The sequence below is a fragment of the Gracilinanus agilis genome, chromosome 2 (assembly GCF_016433145.1).
Source record: "Gracilinanus agilis isolate LMUSP501 chromosome 2, AgileGrace, whole genome shotgun sequence".
NCBI lineage: Eukaryota > Metazoa > Chordata > Mammalia > Didelphimorphia > Didelphidae > Gracilinanus > Gracilinanus agilis.
The window spans coordinates 236741790-236764154 of record NC_058131.1 but is presented as its reverse complement, the minus strand read 5'-3'; the positions used below and the strand labels follow the sequence as shown (position 1 = coordinate 236764154).

The 22365-nt window shown below is 37.1% G+C and overlaps 2 protein-coding genes across 2 annotated transcripts in view; one reads left to right on the top strand and one right to left on the bottom strand.

The window, feature by feature from the left end:
• Positions 1–13336, bottom strand: part of ESCO2 (establishment of sister chromatid cohesion N-acetyltransferase 2) — a 36880-nt gene extending 23544 nt beyond the window's left edge. The window contains exons 1-5 of the mRNA XM_044661033.1: positions 13295–13336; positions 12706–12775; positions 11719–11784; positions 9330–10128; positions 8172–8265 (exon numbers count right to left, since the gene is read on the bottom strand). Coding sequence (XP_044516968.1) covers positions 8172–8265; positions 9330–10128; positions 11719–11771 — 946 coding nt within the window. The 5' untranslated portion in view covers positions 11772–11784; positions 12706–12775; positions 13295–13336. The remainder of the gene's footprint in view (positions 1–8171; positions 8266–9329; positions 10129–11718; positions 11785–12705; positions 12776–13294) is intronic.
• Positions 13337–16871: 3535 nt separating this feature from the next.
• Positions 16872–22365, top strand: part of CCDC25 (coiled-coil domain containing 25) — a 41705-nt gene continuing 36211 nt past the window's right edge. The window contains exon 1 of the mRNA XM_044663773.1: positions 16872–16990. Coding sequence (XP_044519708.1) covers positions 16966–16990 — 25 coding nt within the window. The 5' untranslated portion in view covers positions 16872–16965. The remainder of the gene's footprint in view (positions 16991–22365) is intronic.

Sequence of the window (22365 nt, the reverse complement as noted above, 5' to 3'; positions counted from 1 at the left end):
ACATGACAAAACTAGTGGAAATGCGCATCGGCCATGGGTGGGGGGAGTATGGGGGGGTGGGGTGTGTGAAGGGGATAGGAGGAGCATGAATCAGGTAACCATGTTAAAAATGTATATTAATAAATGTTAAAAAAAAAAAAAGTGAGTTTATGTTCCAGAAAAGTAGGGAAGGAAGTTGGGCCAAGATAGCTGCCTACAAGGAGAAAGACTGCCCAGTTATCACATATACATTCCAGTAAAAACCCTAAAATTCATGCTAGATCAAATAATGATCAAGAAATCCAAAGAGAAATTATAGTAAATGATTTCTTCCACTCTGGAACTATACAAAGTTAGCCAGAAGCCCAAAGGCAATAATGGGAAAAGGTCTGACAGCAAAGTGAGTATCATCTTCAGCAAACAAATGAGGAACAATACTTTAAGCCTATATTATATCTGGAGATAACAAGAATGCAGGGCTCTCCTTAAAAAGCCCTAAAGTATAGACCCTGGAGCCCTAGAGAATGGGTACTGGAAGGCCCAGGCACTTTCTGAAATTATTAAATGCCCCCTTTACTGACCCCCAAGAAGTTAGCTTGGGAATCCAGGTGATGCAGGGCAAGTCTACTGACCCCCAAAACACAGTAGGGGCAGAGCCAGTCCCTGGCACAAAACCCTCGTTCAAAAAGTAAAGGCCAGAGAGAAAAGTAAACCAAAGACATCAATCTATACTTTAAATCTTTTACATCCAGAGAAACACAAAAAAGGAGTTCTGTAACAACTATAAGCAGAGACTCAAAGGAAAAGATGGATTTTCCATTAGGACTACATGAATACCTAGAAAAAAATGAAGAAATAAAAGAAATAAAAGCTCTGAAAGAGTTAGGAAGAAAATATATAACTTAGAAAAGTGGTAAACTTTACCCAAGTAACAGACTGCCTGAGAACTAGAATAAATCAAAAAGAAACCAATGATTCCATGGCAACAAGACATACTAGAACAAAATTTGGAAAAAAAAGAAAAAGAAAAGAAAAATAGAACACGTACAATATTTGATAATAATCACAAATGATCTGGAAAAAAAGTTTATAAAGAAAGTTAAGGATCATTGATTGAATTCCTTGAAAACCATGATTTAAAAAAAAAATAAAAATGAAAAAAAAAAAAAAAAGCCCAGGGGGCAGCTGGGTGGCTCAGTGGATTAAGAGCCAGGCCTAGAGACAGAAGGTCCTAGGTTCAAATCTGACTTCAGACACTTCCCAGCTATGTGACCCTGGGCAAGTCACTTAACCCCCCATTGCCTAGCCCTTACTGCTCTTCTGCCTTGGAACCAATACATAGTAATGATTCTAAGATAGAAGGAAAGGGTTTTAAAAAAAAAAGCCTAGTGCTATATTTCAAGAAATCATAACTACTGCCCAGTATTATTATTAAAATCAGAAGTTAAAATGAAGATTGAATTCTCCCCACTTACCTCTTGAAAAGGAAAAGAAAAAAAAAAGTTCTAGGAACGTTAGACAAAATTCAGATCTCTTAAGTCAAAGAAGAAAATATTACAAATACCCAGAAAAAGGCAGCTTAAGTGCTAAGAAACTAGTCAGGTACACACAAGATCTGGCAGTTTCTATTAAAAATCAGAGACTGTAGAACCCTGTGTTTCAAAAGGCAAAATACATAGGCTCAGAACTAGGAATAACTTACCCGAAAAGCTGTGAATAATCCTCGCAGGGGAAAAAAAATTTACCTTTAATGAAACAGCAGACTTCCAATCATTTTTGATAAAAAGATCAGAGCCAAATAGGGACTCTGAAATGCATAGGTAAATGTATTGGTTCAATTGTAAGGTGAGTGATGACAAAGTGCTAAAATTCTAATGAGGCTAGAAGAAACAAGTATATCATTTAAATCTTCATGTTTCTAAGTACTTGGGTATGTATGACTTGGCTCTGACTTGAGATTCTAAAGAGGACAAAGAGAATGGAGAGGGGAAAGAGAAGGGAGAAATATAACACAGAAAAGGGATGAAACTATATTTGCAATTAGGGCAAAAAGAACATCCACAAACACTGGACAAAAGGTGGGGCAGAGAGCACGAGATGACCCTCTTATCTTAAATAGGACTGGACACACCCACACAGTTTGGTGTAGAAATAGATCAGACTCAGCAGAGAGACAGGTGGTAATGGTGGGGAAAGGTTAAGGGGGAGAGCACAGCCCTAGTAATAACCCTAACCCAAAAGTGTTTTGAAGGAGGAATTTTAAAAATAACAAAAGGAAATCAAAGATCTAGAATTTAAGATGGTGTCAATTAGGAAATGTTTGAACAAATTGTGGTATACAAATCTCATGAAATAGTAATGTGCTATAAGAAATGCTGAAAGAGTTGAATTGAGAAATCTGGGTGGTAGGACCTGACAGTGAAATGAACAGAACCAGGACGACAATTTACCCAACAATAATATCATAAAGAAAAACAAATTTGAAAGATTTAAGAACTCTGATCAATGCATCTGATGGGGGGTTGGGACCCCCAATCCAGGTAACTACACATATCTAAGGGATGCTCACCAGGGACGGAATTCCCTGAATACCAAATGATATTAGCCTCAGTCCCAATCCAAGGCCGGGGGCATTTATTGGGACATCTATTAGTTCCGGCCTGTGTAGAGCTACCTGGGGTACCTGTCCATCTCCCTAAGCCCAGCCTAGGAGAGGGGCAGGGGGACTATAATTTTTTCTCTAAAAATTTCCTATCTCCCAGGACTACCAGGGGGAAGTAGCTCTGCTCCCAAAAAGAAAAAGAAGCAGCAACTATATTTCCACCAGTCCAGGCCACATCCCCAATAAAAGCTTTACCTGAGGTAAATAGAGCTTGAGAGACAAATTCTTTTGCAGGGAGGCTGAACTCTGAACATAATACGATGACCAACCAGAGGTTTTATGTACGAGGTCATGGTCACTGTGCAAATTACTTTTATTAAACTATGATTATTTGTTACAAGGTTTATTTCTTCTGTCTTTCAATTTTTAATTATGGTTAGCTGAGGTCAGAAATAGGGCAGCTAGGTGGTGCAGTGGATAGAGCACATGTGGAGTCAGGAAGACTTCCTGAGTTCAAATCTGGCCTCAGACACTAGCAGTGTGGCCTGGGGAAAATCACTTAACCCAGTTTGCCCCAGGTTTCTCTATCTGTAAAATGAGCTGGAGAAGGAAATAGCAAACAATTCCAGTATCTTTGCCAAGAAAACCTTAAATGTGTCACAAATAGCTGGACATGACTGAAAACTGAACTGATATTAGCAATAATGATGCAAAAACAAATAAACCACCATCTGAAAAAAAAGAAAGCCTTAAGCATTTTTTTAAAATTACATATTAGAGAAGGAAGCAATGAAGTATTAGAACTCAAACTATAATACAAAGCAACAATCACCAAAATAATTTGGCACTAGTTAAGAAATAAAGAAGTTTATTGCAAAACAGATTAGGTACATGGTATACAGAAGCACAGTAACCCCATGACTAATGAACCCGAAGAGCCTATTTTGGGGGGCAAAAACTTACTATTCAACAAAATCTGCTGGGAAAACTGGAAAGCAGTCTAGAAAAATTTAAGTCTGAACCAATGCCTCATATGGTATACCAAGATACCAATATGGAATATTTAACTTAGACATAAACATATAGAAGGAACAAGGAAGAAATTACCTGCCATATCTATGGAGAGAGGAAGGGTTTGTGATCAAACAAGTGATAAGGTCACAGAAGGTAACATGAACAATTTTGGCTGCATATAATTAAAATTTGTCACAAATAAAACTAATGCAGTTAAAATTAGAAGGGGAAAAATTATTTCTTGAACATCTATTTCTCTGATAAAGATCTCATTTCTAAAATAAAGAAATGATTCAGAATAAGAACCATTCCTCAACTGATAAATGATTAAAAGACATGAACCTACAGCTTTCAGAAGAAATACAAGCTATCAAAAACCATACGAAAAAATGTTCTAAATCACTAATAATTAGAAAAATTCAGATTAAAACAATGTTTGAAGTTTCTGCTGCATACCCCTCTCAAAGGGCCAAAAAACTGAGGAGGGAGAGTTCTGGGTATGGAGGACATGCTCAACCAGAATTTCTTCCTAATGTCAAACCATTCTTATATTCCTGATGTAATTCTAAATTTAGTTATACTGAATAATTTATTGGAAATAGTATTATGTGAGCAGTTAGGTGGCACAGTAGTAAGTGTCAGGCTTGGAGTCAGAAAATCTTCCTGAGTCCAAATCTGGTCCTCACACTTATTAGCTGTGTGAATCTGGGCAAGTCACTGAACCTTATTTGCCTCAGTTCCACATCAGTAAAATGGGCTGGAGAAAGAAATGGCAAACCACTGCAGTACCTTTGCTAAAAAAACCTCAAGTGGGGTCACAAAGAGTCAGATATGACAACTGACTAAACACAACAGTGTTACTAATATTATATGGAATACTTTTGCATTATTATTCTTTAGTGATATTAATCTATAGTTCTTTCTCTGAAAAAGTTTGTGTAGTATAGAGATCATTTGGTCTTTAAATTTCTAATAGAATTTACTGTCTGGTCTGGTAATGGTGGGTTTTCTCCCCAGTGAGCTGGAGAAGACATAGAATAAGCTGTCTTTTCTAGTATTTTGAAGGTATATTATATGGAAGGGGGATAAGACTTGCTTGTTTTGAGAAGACAGAACCAGAAGTCGAAAAGAGAAAAAATTTAGGTTTGGTGCCAGGAAAACCTTCCTAACAAGTAGAACTATCCAAAATGGAATAAAAAAGGGTTGCTTTACAAGATACTGGGTTTCTCTGCACTGAAGGCTCTTAGGTAGAGGCCAGGTGATCTCAGTGGTTGGATGGGTGTTAGACTGAGTGTTTTTTGGTTGGATTAAAATAAATAGCAGTAGGGGTCCCTTCCAACTCTAAAATTTTGTGATTTGCTAAATAATTAAAGAGACAAGGAAAAAATCAGTGATGATAAAAAAAAAAACAACTACCATGTGGATTTGCTTTTGTTCATGTTTCCCATATTACTATTTTTACTATTATACAGGTTTTTCATATTTCTGTTTATATATAGTTATAATATACACACTTTATATATTTATATAGTTCTTTATACCTTAGAAAACAATCTTTGTAGCAGTCTAGAGGGTATTAGTGAAGAAATATCTTCTTACTCCTCATCTATAGTTGTTTTCCATTTCATCATTTTCCCTTTTTTAAAAGATGGATTGATTAAAAGGAGTCCCAAGTAACTTAATGACAGTCATTGGGTAAATAATCAGTGAGAGCCTAGTACAGTGAAAAGAATACATCTGAATAAAAGGATTTAAGGTTAAGTTCCCATCTCTGCCACTAACTGTTGTGACCTTGGAAAAATTCCTTAAGGTCTTTGCAACTGTTTTCTCATTTGTAAAATAAGAAATAAGAAGGATGGACTTTCAGTTTTAAATCTATAATCCATGATCTAGAGTGGCAAATGTATGAATAGAACCCAAGATGCATAATTCCTTGTTTTGTGGTCCTTGTATTTTCACCATAATATTTCTCCCTAACAGATAATCACACACATACAATTAAGTGCAAAGATTCTATCTTTATATGCACATTGAAAGAATAATAAGTTCAAAACCTGAAAAAAGCTATGATTTCACTAATATGTATCTATTCTCCAAAAAGGTCAAAGACAGAGGGAAGGGACCTATCTAATATGCACAAAAATATTTAAAGCAGCACCCTTTGTTGTAGCAAAGAACTAGGAACAAGTAGATACCTGTCAATCAAAGCAGGTGAACAGTTGAACAAATTGCATCTTATTTATATCACCACACTTCTGAAGTCATGACTATCTGGTATATTACTCAGTGCTCATTTAAAAAATATATTTAAACATTCATTTTTAAATTTTGAGTTCCAAATTCTCTTCCTCCCTCCAATTCCTTCTCAACCACTTAGAAGGCAAGCAATATGATTTGATCAATGTTCTTTAATTTTTCAAAGTTGTTATCCTTTATATTATATTGTTGTTGTTACTTAGTTGTCTTTGTAAACCCATTTAGGGTTTTATGGGAAAAGATACTAGATACTAGAGTGGTTTGCCATTTTGTTCTCCAGTTTATTTTATAGATGAGGAATATGAAGAAAAATATGAAGAAAACAGGGTTAAGTGACTTGCCTAGGATTATAGAGGTATTAAGTGTCTGAGGCCAAATTTGATTCTCAGGTTTTCCTGACTCCAGGCCTGGTGCTCTACCTAGTTACCCTCCTACAAAATTGTAGTTATTGAATAAAATTTTCCCGAATTTTTTCAATTTATTTTGCTTTAGTTCAAGAGACCAGAAAAAAGACAGAACAGGAAGCTGTAAAAAGTCAAGACTTTCCCACAACTACTCCTTTGAATAAACCTAATAAAGTACCTAGAATGAGCAACAGTCCAAATTGTATTTGAGAAATCCAAGGAAAAATTATAGTGAATTGTTTCTCTAATTCAGATCGATACACAGAGATAGAGGTCTATAGGCACCATGTATAAAGTCAAGTCAGAAAGGTATCACACAGAGCTTTCCAGCACAGAGACTGAACTGGGGCCTATAACTATAAATAGGGGCAAGAGGAGTCAAGATTTGGGATGAAAAAGGCCTGAATATGTAGGGAGTAGGAAGGAATAGGAGCCAACTGGAAATTGTCGCTGTCAACTGAGAGCTGGGTCACAGATCCAGGAGAACAGAGAATGGGATCTGTAATTGGGAGTGGCCTACTTGTGACTGCTGAGTTGCAGCTGAGGTTGTATACTGAGTAAGACAAGTACTGAAAGTAGTAGCAGCTGTGAGCCTATAGTGGGGGCTTGCAGTTGAGTGACCAGGACAATGAACTCAGACCAAGGAGGCCCCTGAAATCCTGTTGCTATGAAAACTGAAGAGCTTTCTAGATAATTTAAGGTTGAAACCTTCAGTAGCATATTAGAGCAATAATCAGAGGCAAGTAAACATTTGTGATCCAAACCAAAGCCAAGACTAAAAGGGAAGAAATTGGACTGTGCTCTACATCAGACTGTTTGGGCTGACTGAAAAGTTGAAGAGCCTGAGTGAATCATGAGATCCTTGAATAACATAGTACTAAATACCTGGAGAAAGCAGAAAATATAAATCTGATTCAGGTGAAGTCCAAGCATTCTTTCTAGAATTATGCATCATAGCCTGGCCCTAAAAAGTCCTAGTTTGGGAAATAAGACTGTAAGAATGAGTTAAAAAAAAAAAAAAAAAAGGATTCCTACCATAAAGAGCTATTATGATGACATGACCCAGAAGAAGAGAATGAGAATGATTCTAAAAACAAAACCTCAAAAAACAAAACACAGCTGGGATACAAGTTAAATTAGAATTCCTATAAGAAAAAAACCAAGTTTTTTAAAAGTAAAAAAAAATTAAAATTTTCTGGAGTGTCATAGTAAAACCAGCACTTTTAGGTAAAAGGGTGGGGAAAAGCACTGCAAATGGCCAGAAAGAAAGAGTTCAAACAGAATTATGCTACATTTAGGTATAAAGTGTGGAATACAAACATTCCAAAAGGCAAAAGAGATTGGCTTATAACCAAGAATGGCTTAACAAAATGGAATAAAATACTATTAGGGGAAAATGGAGTTTTAATGAATTAAGAGTATGTATAAGTATTCCTGATGAAATGGCCAAACTAAGCAAAGTTTGAAATTACCAGTGAATCAAGAAAAATATCAAAATATAACTAAAAAAACTGAAAGGACAAAAATAAGAATGAAGAATTTACATCACAATAGAGAGATTATACAAATGTTCTCTCAGAACCCTTAAAGCTACCCAGGGTATCAGAGGGAATCAAATAAGACAGAAGGCTTGGGAGTGGTTTTGTTGTTTTGATAAATTCGTTAAGAAAGGAAGGTGGAGAAAGAATGAAGCCATTTGAATTAATTTACTTTCATATGAATTGGTCTAAGAAGAGAATACAATACAATACACAGGCTCACACATTGAGCTGGGTGCAGAAATACTTTACCACTTTCAAACCTTCCCAGGTTTTTGGGAATATAACCGTCACTATACAAGAATTCCAAGTAGGAATGTTTTCTAAAATATAATTACAATAAACAATTATTAGAAAAGTTGTTTTAACTTTACTTACCTTTTTTACTATTCTCACTGTGAGACTCCTTTAAAGAAAAAGGTTTCTCAACAAGCTTCCATTCCTTAGAAGAAATAACTTCATTTTTTGGACTCTAAAAACAAATTAGAGAAGAAAATCACCAATGAAGTTTAGTTCCTAATTAATAAGATGACAACATACTATATATGAGCATGATAGATTATATATTAACATTTAAAAAATTTTAAAAATGTGTGTTCTCTTTAATCTGATTTTTTTCATATTTTTTTTCTTCCAGATGCAGCAAATATTTAGGAATTAAGAGAAACATTTATTTATTTATTAGGTTTTTATTTTGAATATTTTCCCCATAGTTACACACTTCATGTTCTTTCCCTCTCCCCCAAATTCCTCTAAGCCAAGGAGCAATTCCACTGGGTTTTACATGTATCATTGATCAAGACCTAATTCCATATTATTGATAGTTGGACTAGTGTTATCATTTAGTGTCTACATCCCCAAAAATACCCCCATCAGCCCATGTGTTCATGCAGTTGCTTTTCTTCTGTATTTCTATTAAGAGAAATATTAAATTTAAAAGGACATTAATTTGGGTTTGCTATTTGCTATCCATTCAAAAATGAATTATTAAAGCATCCATTACCCTTCAACATTTATAGTCAACTCTACATTTCAGGATTATCTCAGATAAATTTTTAACACTTGGTAGTCTCTTTCCTTGGTATTCACTTTGTCATCATCAAGACATTAGAATAATGATCTGAAAGACTAAGTCTAGATGGGAAGCTTTCAAGTTGTGTTTTGTGTTACTCTGGGGCCACAAATAAGCTGGCAACTAAAAGTTTAATTCTTTTTATGTTTCTTTAGATGATAAGGAGGAAAAAAGTTTCCTTTTTCTGCTTATGAGAGCTGGAAGGGATTTTAGGAATTATGTAGTTCAATATTTTTTTGTAGATGAGGAAACTAAGGCCCAGATAGGTTTAATTTAAGGCTATACAGGTGCAGGAGATAAGATAGAATCCAGATCTCCTGACTCTCAAATACTCTTTACTTCAACAGGTGCCCTAAATAAACGATCTCAGGAAACCTCTTCTCAACTTTTTTTCCCCCCCAGTTCTTATGCTAAATTTGCCACTAGACATCTTCTCTTCTGGTAGTTTATGGAACTTTACTTACCTCAAAAGTTTCTTTTTCATTAATAGCAGACAAACCAGGATTCATCATCACTGCTGGTTTAGACTTATTTGCCTTGAGTTCAGGTGTTGTTTGATCATCCAAAATAACTTTTTTGATTAAAGAGTGGGATTTTTTCCCAGCAACAAAAAATGCTGCTCCACTCTGGAGAGTCACTTGAGGTTTAACTTTTAGACTCAGTACTCGAGGAGCTTGGGCCAAACTCTTGTCAAGTTCATGATTATTATCCTCTTGCCCAGTGGTTGGTTTAAAAATCACTCTGTTTTGCTGGGGTTTTACATTGTTTCTTGACATAGTTTTTATGCCCTTATAACTTCCATGATATTTAGGAGTCGAATTCCTTTTTACTTTTGAGTTTGTCTTCTTGAATACCTTTTGATGCTTTTTTTCTGTCAAGGTGGACAGCGGCTTGTTATATCCCCAATCATTTTTCTGACAAAGAGATCTGCTCTCTTTGATAAGTTTCCTCTCCAGTGGGTTCAAGTACCATTTATCTCTGTTATAAAATGATCTAGTGGACATGGCAGATTTGAAGGGAGAACCTTGCTGGGGAGATTTCAGTGGGGCCACTCCATCTCCTTTCTGAACAGCACAAGCTGTTTCTAGTGGATACTTATTGAATTGATTTGAAACGTGGTGTCCTTGGAAGAGGTAACATATATTTTCTTTATTCATTTCATTAATTTGGGATATTTCCTTTTTAGGGGTTCCACTTGGGGATGGAGGCATACTTTCGGTAAAGTCCAATATTACTTTCTTCACTGGATTTTCATATAATAGGCTATAAAAAAAGTCCATTATTAAGGCATTACTATATTGGATGTCTCATCATCACATACTAGGCAATAAAAATATCTTATTATTGGACTCTACCAAAAAACAGGATCCTTTGTGCTAATTAGTTATGGTTCTAAGACACTTTTTCCCACGCCAAAAGCTTATTTTAAGAAATATCATTGAATAAGATGTCATTATAAAGAAGCATCTTATAACAAAGCTATTTGTCAAGCCCAGGAGAATAGACCATAGTAACAGCATTTTATTGACATGGTTAAAAGGAATTCTTAACAGTTATTTTTTATATAAACATTATCATCTAGGCTGCTTTAACTCTAGGTTTCTATGTGAGACACTCTAGCTCAGTGGTTTCAAACTCAAATTTCCTTATTGGCTTAGAAAACCACAAAACAATATTACCTATGCTGTATTTTTATTTATTGTTAAACATTTCCCAATTACACTTGAATCTGATTCCTGGCACTCTTGGGAGTTTAAATTAGACATCTCTGTTCTAACATCCTCTACTAAGTTTCCTTGAAAAATTTACCCCCAATTAATCAGGAGCTTAGAATATTTCTTTTCAATTGCTAATTCATTATGGAGTCTAGGAGTCAGCCCTATCCCCCTCCCCCCCATAACCCCACCAAGAGCCAGCAAGACTTTTAGTTTTGGAAAGCATAAATTATTTTAAATGACCTTATCTAAAGAAATAACAATTATATTATATGCTTTGGATACTGTGATTCAGTTTTGGAAAGGAAAGAATGGTTTCTAACATTTTTTGTGTTAAGGCAGATTTTTCAATAGTTGATTTATTAAAAGTAAAGAAAAGCTTTATTCATTAAAATTGAATTTTATGACAAAACTATTTAGAAATCTTGAGATGTTTCAATTCAATTAGTGTACTAATATTTAATGTTCTCCATAACAGCAGAGTTTTTAAATGGTTAAAAAGGTTGGAATAGCAAAACCTGCTGTTCTACCTGACCAGTCAAAAGGAAACTGTGGAGTAATATAATATTTCCATCTAGTGGGAATAGGTAACTTCCTGATTCATTATAAAAAGAAAAGTTATTACTAGAGTTGTATAGTATCTATAAATTTGTAACAGGATATAAATGTCTCCTTACCAAGGCCCCAAAGATTAAGACAAATAGAGGTGGGAGACTTAAGGAGAGGGGACAAGAAGAAGGACAAGCAGGAAGATTTTTTAAAATTCAATTTTATATTGAGTTTTGAATTTTCTCTTTCCTTTCTGTCCCTTTTGAGAAGGCAAGAGAAATGAAACCCATTACAAATATTTATAGTCCTGCAAAGCAAGTTTCCTCATTAGCCATGTCCTAAAAAAGGTTAAAAAAATAAGCAGAAAAATTTTCATAAGTCTGGACAACATGTGGCTTGATGTATGTAAAAACTTACTTAAACAATAATGAGAACTATGCAAAAATTGAACTAAGGAGGTTAGTAGATTCACCTGCCTTACCAGAAGTCTTGATGGATATGGAGTAGAAGGGATTCTTGCTTTGGTATGGGTTGGACTAGAGGGCCTCTTGAGATTTTTTTTTCCAGGGCTGAAGTTCTATAAACTCACCTGCCATATTTATAAGAACTTTGATTCCTTTTCCTTGGAGTAACATTTGCCATCTTATATGAATCCCTAGAATAAAAGATTTTTAAAGATGACCAAAATGCAGAAAAAAAAACTAGATATCAGAACCAATAGGGGCATATCTACTAGACTATTATTTACTCTCTATCTGTTTTTAATTTAAGAGAATTTAATAATTCCTCACACTGTTATTGTGCTTTAAGGTTTTCATTGTGCATCCCTCATACAAGTAGATCAGAAAACTGTGCGGCCACACTTTAAATATATCTATAAAATACCTAAAATCTCCCTCTTACAAAACTGAGGCTCAAAGGACTTAAATCATTTATCCAGAATGGTAAACTCTTGCTCATTGGCCTCCAGGAGAGAGCAGTGATAACTTCACATTCCCCTAGCATTCTATTGCCCAGTAATGCCTATATTTAACACAATTTCATGGAGTTACTTGGAAGCTTTTGCTCAGAAGTTAACAATGCCCTTGGACTTAAGGAAGCCTTCAAATTTGGGGCTTTTTTCCCCTTCCTGTTTCTAAACCTCTAACACAGTGCCTAGCACATAACTGGTGCTAAATAAATATTTGTTGAACTGGATTATGTTTGTCTGCTTTCCAAGATGAAGCAGAACTAAACAGAAGAAAAGGCAGAGGTTCCTGAGAAGAAGCAGTTTCTTATTTTGAAAAGGCAAAATGGGTCACTAGGGCAAAGCAGAGTTCAGAGTTCAGCCAGGAAGGGGACTGGGGAGATGCATTAGAACCAAGGCAGCTGAACTAGGGACATCTCCCTCAAATAGCAGAATATTAGCCACTGAAAAAAACAAAACAAACAAACAAAAAAAAACTTAGGTCAGGATCTGCGATTTCCAGACCCTGGGGAAATTTCCCATTCCAAATGTAAAAAGGAATGACTGTGACTTTAAGGTAGGTCCAGGAAGAGTTGCTTCAGGAAGAGGTAGAGAGGTTAAGGGACTTACCCAGGGTCACACAGTCAGTAAGGAGGTGCCCAGGTGTTTCCCGTCTTCAGACTTGCTCTCCATTCACTGACTTTCCCCGCAAAAAAGCAAAACAAAACAATGTTTGGCACTTACCTACAACTTTAGGATTGAAAAGCACTTTTTAGGCACAATTTCACTAGATCCTCAAGACCACCCTTTGAGGAAGGTTCTGCAAACATTGTTATCTCCATTTTACAGATGAGGAAACAGAGGGCCAGGTGACACTCAGGGTCACAATGCTAAGTAAAGTATCAGTAGCGGGATTTCCAACTCAGGTTTTCCGGCGTTCTATGCCTCGGCTGCCCCACCCACATGGGACAGATTCCTCTGGGCTCTTTACGGGGGGTGGGGGGGGGAGGGAGGGAAGTACAGAAATAGGGTCCCCAAAGGTCCTCTAAGAGACCCAGAGAGGTTAAGTGATTGGCTCGAGGTTACACAGCAAATTAGCGGCAAGCGAGTCTAGTTCTCCTCATCTCCAGACTTGTTCTCTTTCCTTTTAACCTCCCCAGCCCAGGGTCCCAAGGCCCTCCATACCTACTCCTTCCTGACTAACTGGCGGGCTTCTTACCTCTCAGAAGTGGGAGTAAACTGCAGCCGACTAGCAGGGTCCTAACCTCAACTGAAGGCGCCTGACCGTTTTGAACGTATTCAAATTAGCGCGCGGAGCCGTGACCACGCCCCTTTTTATTGCTATTCGCCCATTCTGGCTGTTCTGAGCGAGGAACTCTCCAATTGAGATTCTTTCTCGCTCTAAGCTCCGCCCACGGCCTCTCTCCAACTCTGGAAAGGGAGTTCTCGCGCGTTTCTTTCCTGTCCATAGAAGACCACAAGTCCCAAGGTACTCTGCTGTTACGGGAAGTTCAAAACCACGTGGTTGACGAGTCCGGAGTACTGTGCTTTCTAAGGATGTAGACAAAGTACAATTCTATTCCCTAAGCACTTAGAATGTTGTAGCAGCCCCATGGTTCTTTTATGATCTTATAAACACAGGGCTGACTATGCCACTCCTCTGCTCCAAAATCTCTAGAGGGTGACTCTTGTCACTTGGATCAAATATAAAATCCTTTAGCATTTAAAAGCCTTCACAGGCCAGCTCCTGCTTAACTTTCCAGGCTTTATTACACATTGCTTCCTTTATGGACTGGATAGTTCAGCCAAGCCGGCCAATTTGCCATCGCGCAGGAAATTCTGTCACTCCTGGCTGTGCCTTTGCACGAAGCTATTTCACTGCCTGGAATGCATTATGCTTCACCCTCATTGAATCCTAAGTTACTCTAAAAGCTGAATTCAAGCAGTAACTTCTATGTGAGGCCTTTCTTGATTTCCCCAGCTGCTAGTGCCTCCTCATCCTCAAAAAAAAAAAAATTTTTTTCAAGAAGTATTTACGTGTGTGTGTAAGAGAAAAAGGATTTGGGATTAAGTGACCCAGCAAGTCTGTCTCTCTGAGCTTCAGTGCTCTCTTTTACCTATGAGAGTGTTGGATTTTAAGGTCTTTAAAAACTTCTAAATCTGTAATTCTATAATTCATTTTTGTTTCCCCCAAGTGAAAATAATAAATTCCTTGGAAATAGGAGGCTGTTTCTTTTTCTTTTCTTTTCTTTTTTTTTTTGAAGTGGATAAAGAATCTGCCTCTTCAGTCTGGAATGTCTTGGTTTCAGGTTCTAAAAAAGGAACACATGTTGTGTGATCCTGAGCAAGTTACATTTAACTTCTCAGTGCCCCAGGCAATTCCTTAAGACTATACATAGCAAAATAGGTGCCTAACAGCATGCTGGTTGCTATGTCTGGGACATCCCTGGTTCAGCCTCCCTCCACCCCAAATCCATTTGTTCCCCCAAGACAAAAAACCTCCCCCAAACTTGGCACATAGTAGGTGTTGAAGAAATGGTTGTTTTTGATTGCTTGTTCACAGTATTTAAACATGTAAGGGGCCTTTGAGATCATACATTATGCATTTCAACTATTTTATTTTATAAATAAGGAAACCAATGTTCAGAAAAAGTGAACCACCACTTAAGGTTATATTAGTCATGGTCTGCATTCAAACTCAGATTCTTTGACTCCAAATATTGTGCTTAATATACTCAATAAATTTCAGTGGGCATAAACAAATATCACTTAATGCACTCAATAAATTCTAGTGACTCCCTATAATCTCCTTTATCAAATACAAAATCTCTGGTATCAAAGCCCTACCTAGCCTTCCTCTCATCACCCAACCTCACAGTTTTCTTTACCCATCATAGCCTTCTAGCCTTTGATCTAGTACTATCCCTCCAACAAGACACTCTGTCTCCTGACTCCAAGCATTTTCATTGGCTTTCCCTCCTCATTTCTATTTCCCAATTTCCCTGAAGTCCCATCTTTCAAAGAAGCCTTTTTCAATAACCCAGAATTCTATCTATATTAATTTTACCTTCAGTCTATTGATTACGTCCACTAATAATTAACTCTAGTATATGGCTTATTTGTACATAGTTGTTTGCATGTTATCTCCACTATTAGATTATGAACTCTGAATGTCTTTCTTTGTGTAACCTGGCTCAAAGTAGACCCTTAATTCTTTGCCTGATTGACAATGATCCCATTAGGGAGGTAGTAAAAGTATTATTCCTATTTTACAAAATAATTCTCTACCAAGAGTTCATGTGAGATTGCCTTTTTCATGACAAACAAGGATGAGGGAAAGAGCTGTGTGTAGGCTTGGGGAGCTCTTCCAGTAAAGGGTCACCTCTCCCTGTCAATGAATAAAGCATGAAGCATATAATAACCTAAAGTTAGGGAATACTGAGACTAATATTGCAGTCTGCAAGAAAACACTTTGCTGGTAAATTTAACTCTGTCTTGTGATTTATTTGTTTTTATTCCTTTAAGATTTCAGAATAAGTATTTCTCTTTACATTCCTGAAATCTGAGGAAGCCTTAGGGAGTGAAGAGGCAGGTAGGTGGCTCAGGGTCCACTTAGGTTGGAGTCAGGAACATCTCTTTTTATCTTCCCCTAGGTTAATCTGTCCCGTATTGTGATCTCCTTGCTAGATCAAAGTGTCTACATGGAATCTAGAAGCCCCCAAACTTGTATCCTAGAAAGAACTGATGAACCCCTGTTTAGTTAGCTGGAAGGTGAAAGTCCTGAGTTTAATCTTTTGAGTGATGGTTCTTCCCTGAGGGAAAGTCCAATTTCACTAATCTCAAACTAACAATGGACCTTCTAGGAGTTTAGCTGGGGATGGTTAATCCCACCAGTTGTTAAGTATCTCTTTTGTCCCAAAGGTTTCTCCCCTTAGGCCAGGGTCCTTTACCAAGGTGGCCCAGCCTTTGGCTGAATCTGACCTTTTGTGTTCATTGTAAAGCATCAGCCATACCCTATTATACCTGTCCGGAACACCTTAGGCCCCATGTTCCCCAGAAAAGGTATTTAAGCTTCCCAACTTCAATGGCTCCTCAGTGTGGTCATCTGGTGCAGTGTCACTCCCAGGGGTCAGGGCCCAGAGCAAGCAGAATTCAATCCTCACACTCTGCATAGGCCTGTAGCCACAGCTCTGAGTAGAGGCCTACTCAGCCCTGTTACCTCAGGTCCTTAATTAGAGTAGCTTTTCCAACTATTTAATAGTTCTGTGTTTTTTCTAAGTCAACACCTCTTTGGATGTTCTCTATACTGGTGCAATTAGAGGTTTAGTTCCAATTTGCTGGATGCAAAGAATTAGATACAAAAATAAAAGTGCTTGCCCTCAAGAAGTTTATGTTTTAAATAACTACAAGCCTTTGGAGCAGGAATTACTTATTTTTTGTCCCTGAATCCCAGCTCTCAATAAACGTTTGTTCAACTTAAAGTGAATTGAATTGCACCATTTCTGCTTTCACGTACAAGAACTACCTTAGTGGAGAAATTGGATTCGAAGGGTCATTACTAGGTTCAAATTTCCCCACATAAACCAGCTCACTTCAGCCTCCTCAGTACTCCCAACCCAGCCAATAAACTCGAGGTACCAAACCCACGTGGAAACCCTACACGAGCGCTGCTACTATGCCAGTAACTAAGATGTTGGGGTGACGTTATGACGTTACGAGTTGACGCAAACCGGAAGTTCCTGGTCGGAGGGGAGGGGCCAGCAGAAAGTTCCGGCGGAGCGACAGATTGACTGACGGACGGTCTTGGTTCTGCTTCCCGGCTTGCCGCTCTGAGCCTCTGCCTCGGAGCCGAGCGCGGCCTGACGAGGAGCCGCCGCTGGCGCCGGCATCATGGTGTTCTACTTCACCAGCCACGGTGAGTGAGGGCACGAGAGGAGAGTCTGCGCCGCTTTGGGACTAGGGGACCCTCTCCTTCCCCTCCCCTTCCTTCGCTCCAAGTGCCTCTGGGCTCGCCCCGCGCAGGCCTCGCACCCTCCAGGCGCAATCGGTCAGGTAGACTAGCGAGCCCAATGTAGAGTTCGAGTCCTGAGGCTTGTCACCGATCCCTCTATTGCCTCAGTTTCTTCTCTTCGTAAACAAACCCATTCGTTGCTCCTTTGGTCCCGGTCCCTTTCGCCTCATTTCTTACTCCCTTTCTGCTTCAGAGTTGTGCACCCTGCAGGGTCTTTCTTTGCTCTACACTTTCCCCAGAGCTGGCTCACCTCCGGATGAAGGCTTATTTCTTCAGAGTCTGGGAACCTGCAGACATCCAGTGCCACCTTCTGACAGTTCTGGGTTGTTTGAGGAAGTGAATTTTAATGAAAGGGCTGAAGAAGAGGAAGGGCATTCTAGGCTATAGGACAATCAATCAATCAATCAGTCAACCAACATTTGTTAAACACTTGTTCGGGAACTTCTATGTTACAGTTGGAAAGCATTGGAAAAGATGACTTGAACTCAATGCTTTACATAATATAGGTCCCATGGGATGCTGCAACTTTAGGGGATCATTGAACTCGTTATGCCCAGAAATTGTCTAGATTAATCTGACGGAAAAGGAGATATAGAGAGTAGTGATATCAAACTTTAAATAGAAATGGGACGTCACTAAAGCTTACATAAGGATCCTGGTATTGAAACATACTTTTTTTTTAATTTACTTTTTTCTTGCTTTATTTATTTATTTATTTATTTATTTGCAGCGTGGATAATATGGAAATATGCTTTGCCTGACTTCATTTTTATAACTGATATCATATTGCTTGCCTTCTTAGTGAGTGGGGGAGAAGCTGGAGGGAAGGAAAATTTGGAACTCAAAAATTTTAAAAATAAGTGAATTTGAAAACATAATTGGGAAATATTTAACAAAATTAAAATGCAATAAAACATTTAAAAAGAAAATGAGGGGGCAGCTGGGTAGCTCAGTGGAGTGAGAGTCAGGCCTAGAGACAGGAGGTCCTAGGTTCAAATCCGGCCTCAGACACTTCCCAGCTGTGTGACCCTGGGCAAGTCACTTGACCCCCATTGCCCACCCTTACCACTCTTCCACCTATAAGTCAATACACAGAAGTAAAGGGTTTAAAAAAAATTAAAAAAAAAAAAAGAAAATGATCTTTGCAGGCTGCATAGTGACTTAGAAAATCATATAGTACCATTATCTTTATAATGTTGCATATTTTGTTAACTATTTCCCCAATTACATTTTGATATGATTGGACTTTCTTCTGGAGTGGTGACATGGCTTAATATTTGACACCTATGATTTAGAACACTCTATAGAATAAAGAGCTTTGTCACTTAATTACCTCTTGTTGCTTTTATTATCCTGACCAATTTTTCTTAGCAATAAAATAAAGGAATTGGACTCAGATTACCTCTGAGTTTCCTTCCGATTTTAAGTGATTAGAGGGCCGTCTAATGATCCTTCTGGGTCTAAATTTATAACTAGATGGTCTTCTAAGGAGTTTTCAGGTCTAAATCTATAAACCAATGATCCTGTGAAGCTAAAATACAGTCACAATACTGTATAAAGTAGTGTTCCAGATATTGAAAATTGCTGGGTTTTTTTTTTTTTAAATCTATGACATTCTGCCTTATTGGTGATTGAGGGAGAAAAAAATACTATTTCTTAAATCCTTAATGTTTTCTCTATTTCTGATTCTTTACTAGAGGTGAGACTTTATTAATAAATATGATAAAATTTCATCTTGTAACAATTATTGGTAGTTGTGGTGGTAGGATTGATTAGTGCTTTTGAGCTTTGATATTGTTTTGTTTTATTAGTAGCCTCTAATTACCTTTCTTCCTGTGATATTTGCTTTGGAATTGGACCTGTTGTTAATGGAAGAGTGATAAATCTTCAAACTGGAAGGGATTTAGATATCTGGTCTGATCACTTTATTTTAGTGCTTTCCCTCTGATTATTTTCATTTTCTCCTGTATGTATAACCATTGTACATAGTTATTTGTAAATTGTCTCCCTCCTTAAACTTTGAGCTCCTTGACACAAATGGGCTTTTTGGGTTTTGTGTCTACAGTATTTAGTAAAATACCTGCCTTGTTGTAAGTGCTTAATTAACATGACTTCCAATTTGTAGTTTTATTTTACTGTGGACCCAGACAAAGATACCTTTTAGAATTGAATATATAATTAAAAGGTCCCTGGATTAGAGTTTGTGCACCCAATCCTAAATCAGAATTCTCGGTAAGGAAACTCCCTCTACCAATACCTGTTGGTACCTCCTTGGCAACTTACGATTTTACAGGGTTACCCAGAGCACTAAAAGTTATGTGATCTGCCTGTTGTCACACAATCAGTATTTTTCAAAAGGTGTTAAACTTGAGCTTAGATCTTCCTCATTTCCAAGCTGTCTCTGCCCACCCTCAGGCTGGTATGTTTGTGTGTGATGATATCTGTATCTGTATAGATTTATGTGAAACCTATATAGTTTGTTATAGAATGGAAGGCATCATAATATAGAAGAAAGGGCACTGAACTTGCACCTAGTCATTGACACTAGCTGTTTGATTGTGGGCAAGTTACAACATCTGGTCTGTTTTCTGTCTTGAAAAAATGGGGATAAAAGAGCTCACAGTTTGTTTGGAAGAAAAGAACTCTTATGTATATTTGAGTTATTATTTATAGACTTGGGTAGTAAAAATGTAAACAATTACTTATGTTGGAGTAGCTTGTGTCCATATATTTGGATAAAAATTGCTAGACTGCCATAATAATAGCTGATATTTGTTTAGGGCAGGGGTTGGCAACATATGGCTCTTTCTGCAGGAACCATAATGTCAATTTTTTTTCAGGTACTGTTACAGGAGCGCGCACTGTGAGCACTGTATGGTTCTCACGAAATTACATTTTAAAAAACGTGGCATTTATGGCTCTCACGGCCAAAAAGGTTGCTGACCCTTGGTTTAGGGCCTTGAAATTTTGCAAAAATGCTAGACAATTAACTTTTCACAGCAATTCTGAGATTATTAAGAGGATTATCTCCATTTTATAGACAGAAACTGAAACTTAAAATGAGCAGTCAATAAGCATTAACCACTTGTTCTTTTTTAGGCATGCTGCTAGATGATGAGAATAAAAGAAAAATGGTCCTAATCCTCAAGGAACTTAAATTCTAATGACTTGGTTGCCCATGGTGACACTGCTAATATCTGTGGGAAGTATGATTCAAACTCAGGTCTGATTCAAGTCCAGTATTCTTTCCCTTACACCACATTGTTTCTTCAAGCTCTTTTTAGGACCAGGGCAGGGTATTATTAATTCTATCCTCTGTGGGTCCTTAAATGATTGTTGAATGAACGTATACTTGAATGGCCATTTTACTGGGTGTGTGAAGATTGAATTCTGATCTTAAGTCTTTCATTTCACCTAAGTTTTTTCATTTTTCAAATAAAGCAATTAAACTTGGTCTCTAAAGGCCTTTTATGACCATCAAAGTCTATCATTTTATCAGTTAGCATTATATAAGATATATACCTAAAGTCAGCCAAATATTTATTGAGTGCCTACTACATGCTAAATAGTCTGGGATACAAAAAGCACCAAAAAACAGCCTCTGCCCACAAGGAGCTTACAACTTAATAGGAGGAGACAACATGAAAATAATTATGTACTAACAAGATATTTAATGGGATCATTTGGAGGTCCAGTATTTAGCAATTTGAAGTTCATCTCAGTGTCACCTAGAACATAAGATTCATTCAGTATTCCTACAAGATAACCAGGTTTTGTAAAACCTGTTGTTTAGGTAGGTATAACTGTGGTTTACTTTTATCATTTGTGATTCCTGGATTTCTCAAATATTGTTATTTGTTTGAAATGATGCTATATATGAAAAAAATTAATTTTTCCTTCATTTGTATTTTGTCAGTGGACACCCAGAGTCTATACTTGGGTAATCTTTCATTTGTTGTCTCCTTTCCATAGTTAAAATTTGTTGTCTTTCACTGGATCAGCTATAATGTTCTATTTTTGTCAGACTCGTGGATATTTAGCCTTTGACAACTTGGTTTAAACAAACAAAAGTTTCTTAGGGTAAGGCCTTTTAAAGAACCTTATTTTTAAAAATGGATTTCTATATTTAATAACAAGCAAATAGGATGAAATTTTATCCAGCTTTAGCTACCGTTATTCAATTTACAATATTCTCCCTCTCTTTTAGTACTTATACTTGTGTTTCTAAAATTGCTTTCTGTGGGATTCTGTGCACAATTGAAAATATTTTCTTTAGTCCATAAGAGGCTAGAATAGGTCATCTCAGAAAGTTTACCTGATTCAAAACAATAAGGAGGTACTCATTAGCACTTGGTTTTAAAAGCAGCAGCCACACATCTCACTGAGGAAACTATTGCGTTTTGGAGCTGTAAAAGTGAAATTTGGAAAAAAGCCATCTAGAAGTGTATATATTTCTATGGACATGGGAAATGTATCAAAACTACATTTCCCGTGATCCAGCTGTTTCCGTTTCCGGGTCTTTGGGGCATGGGGAGGTCTACGTCGAGGCAGGAAGAGCTTAAATCTCCTGGGTTAGGAGGGAGTGGTCTCTCTTTTGCTGGTAGGGTCTTGGCTAGCAGACAGGAGACAGTAATGGAGGCGGCAGTTTTGAATGCTTACAAGCGCGTGGTCTGATAACTTTATCTATAAACATGGCTTTAATTAAAATACTAATTTATATATTTATACAAGCCTTTATCATTTTTCATATTAATAATTATTGATTTAATTACGGAATCAACCTAATTGTTGATTCCTGGCGGCCACATATTTTAATATATACCTATAAATACCTAAATTTTATTCCTTACAGAGCTCAGTGCAATCAGCACAATATCATCTACTGATGGGAGTATTTAGAGTACTTTATCATATGATATATGTATATTTAAATATAGATTTCCCCATATGCTGTCATATGGGGAAATCTTTGTATTTAAATTGCTTAAGATGTTCTCACTTACAGTGGTCTCATTTTTTGTTTCATTTTTTATTCCCTGATTGTTATTGATTCTCAGGATTATTAAACAAAGTAATGTAGAGTGCTTGAAGGTGTATAGTCATAGACCAGAGTCAGATTCTGAAATGATTTAAATGTCAAATAGAAGAGTTTGTATTTCATCCTGGAAGCATAGAGAGCACTTGAATTTTCTTGAGCAGAGAAATGACCTGACACATCTGTTTTAGGAATATTAGTTTGGCTTCTGTGAAAGAGGATGGATTGGAGAGGGAAGAATTTG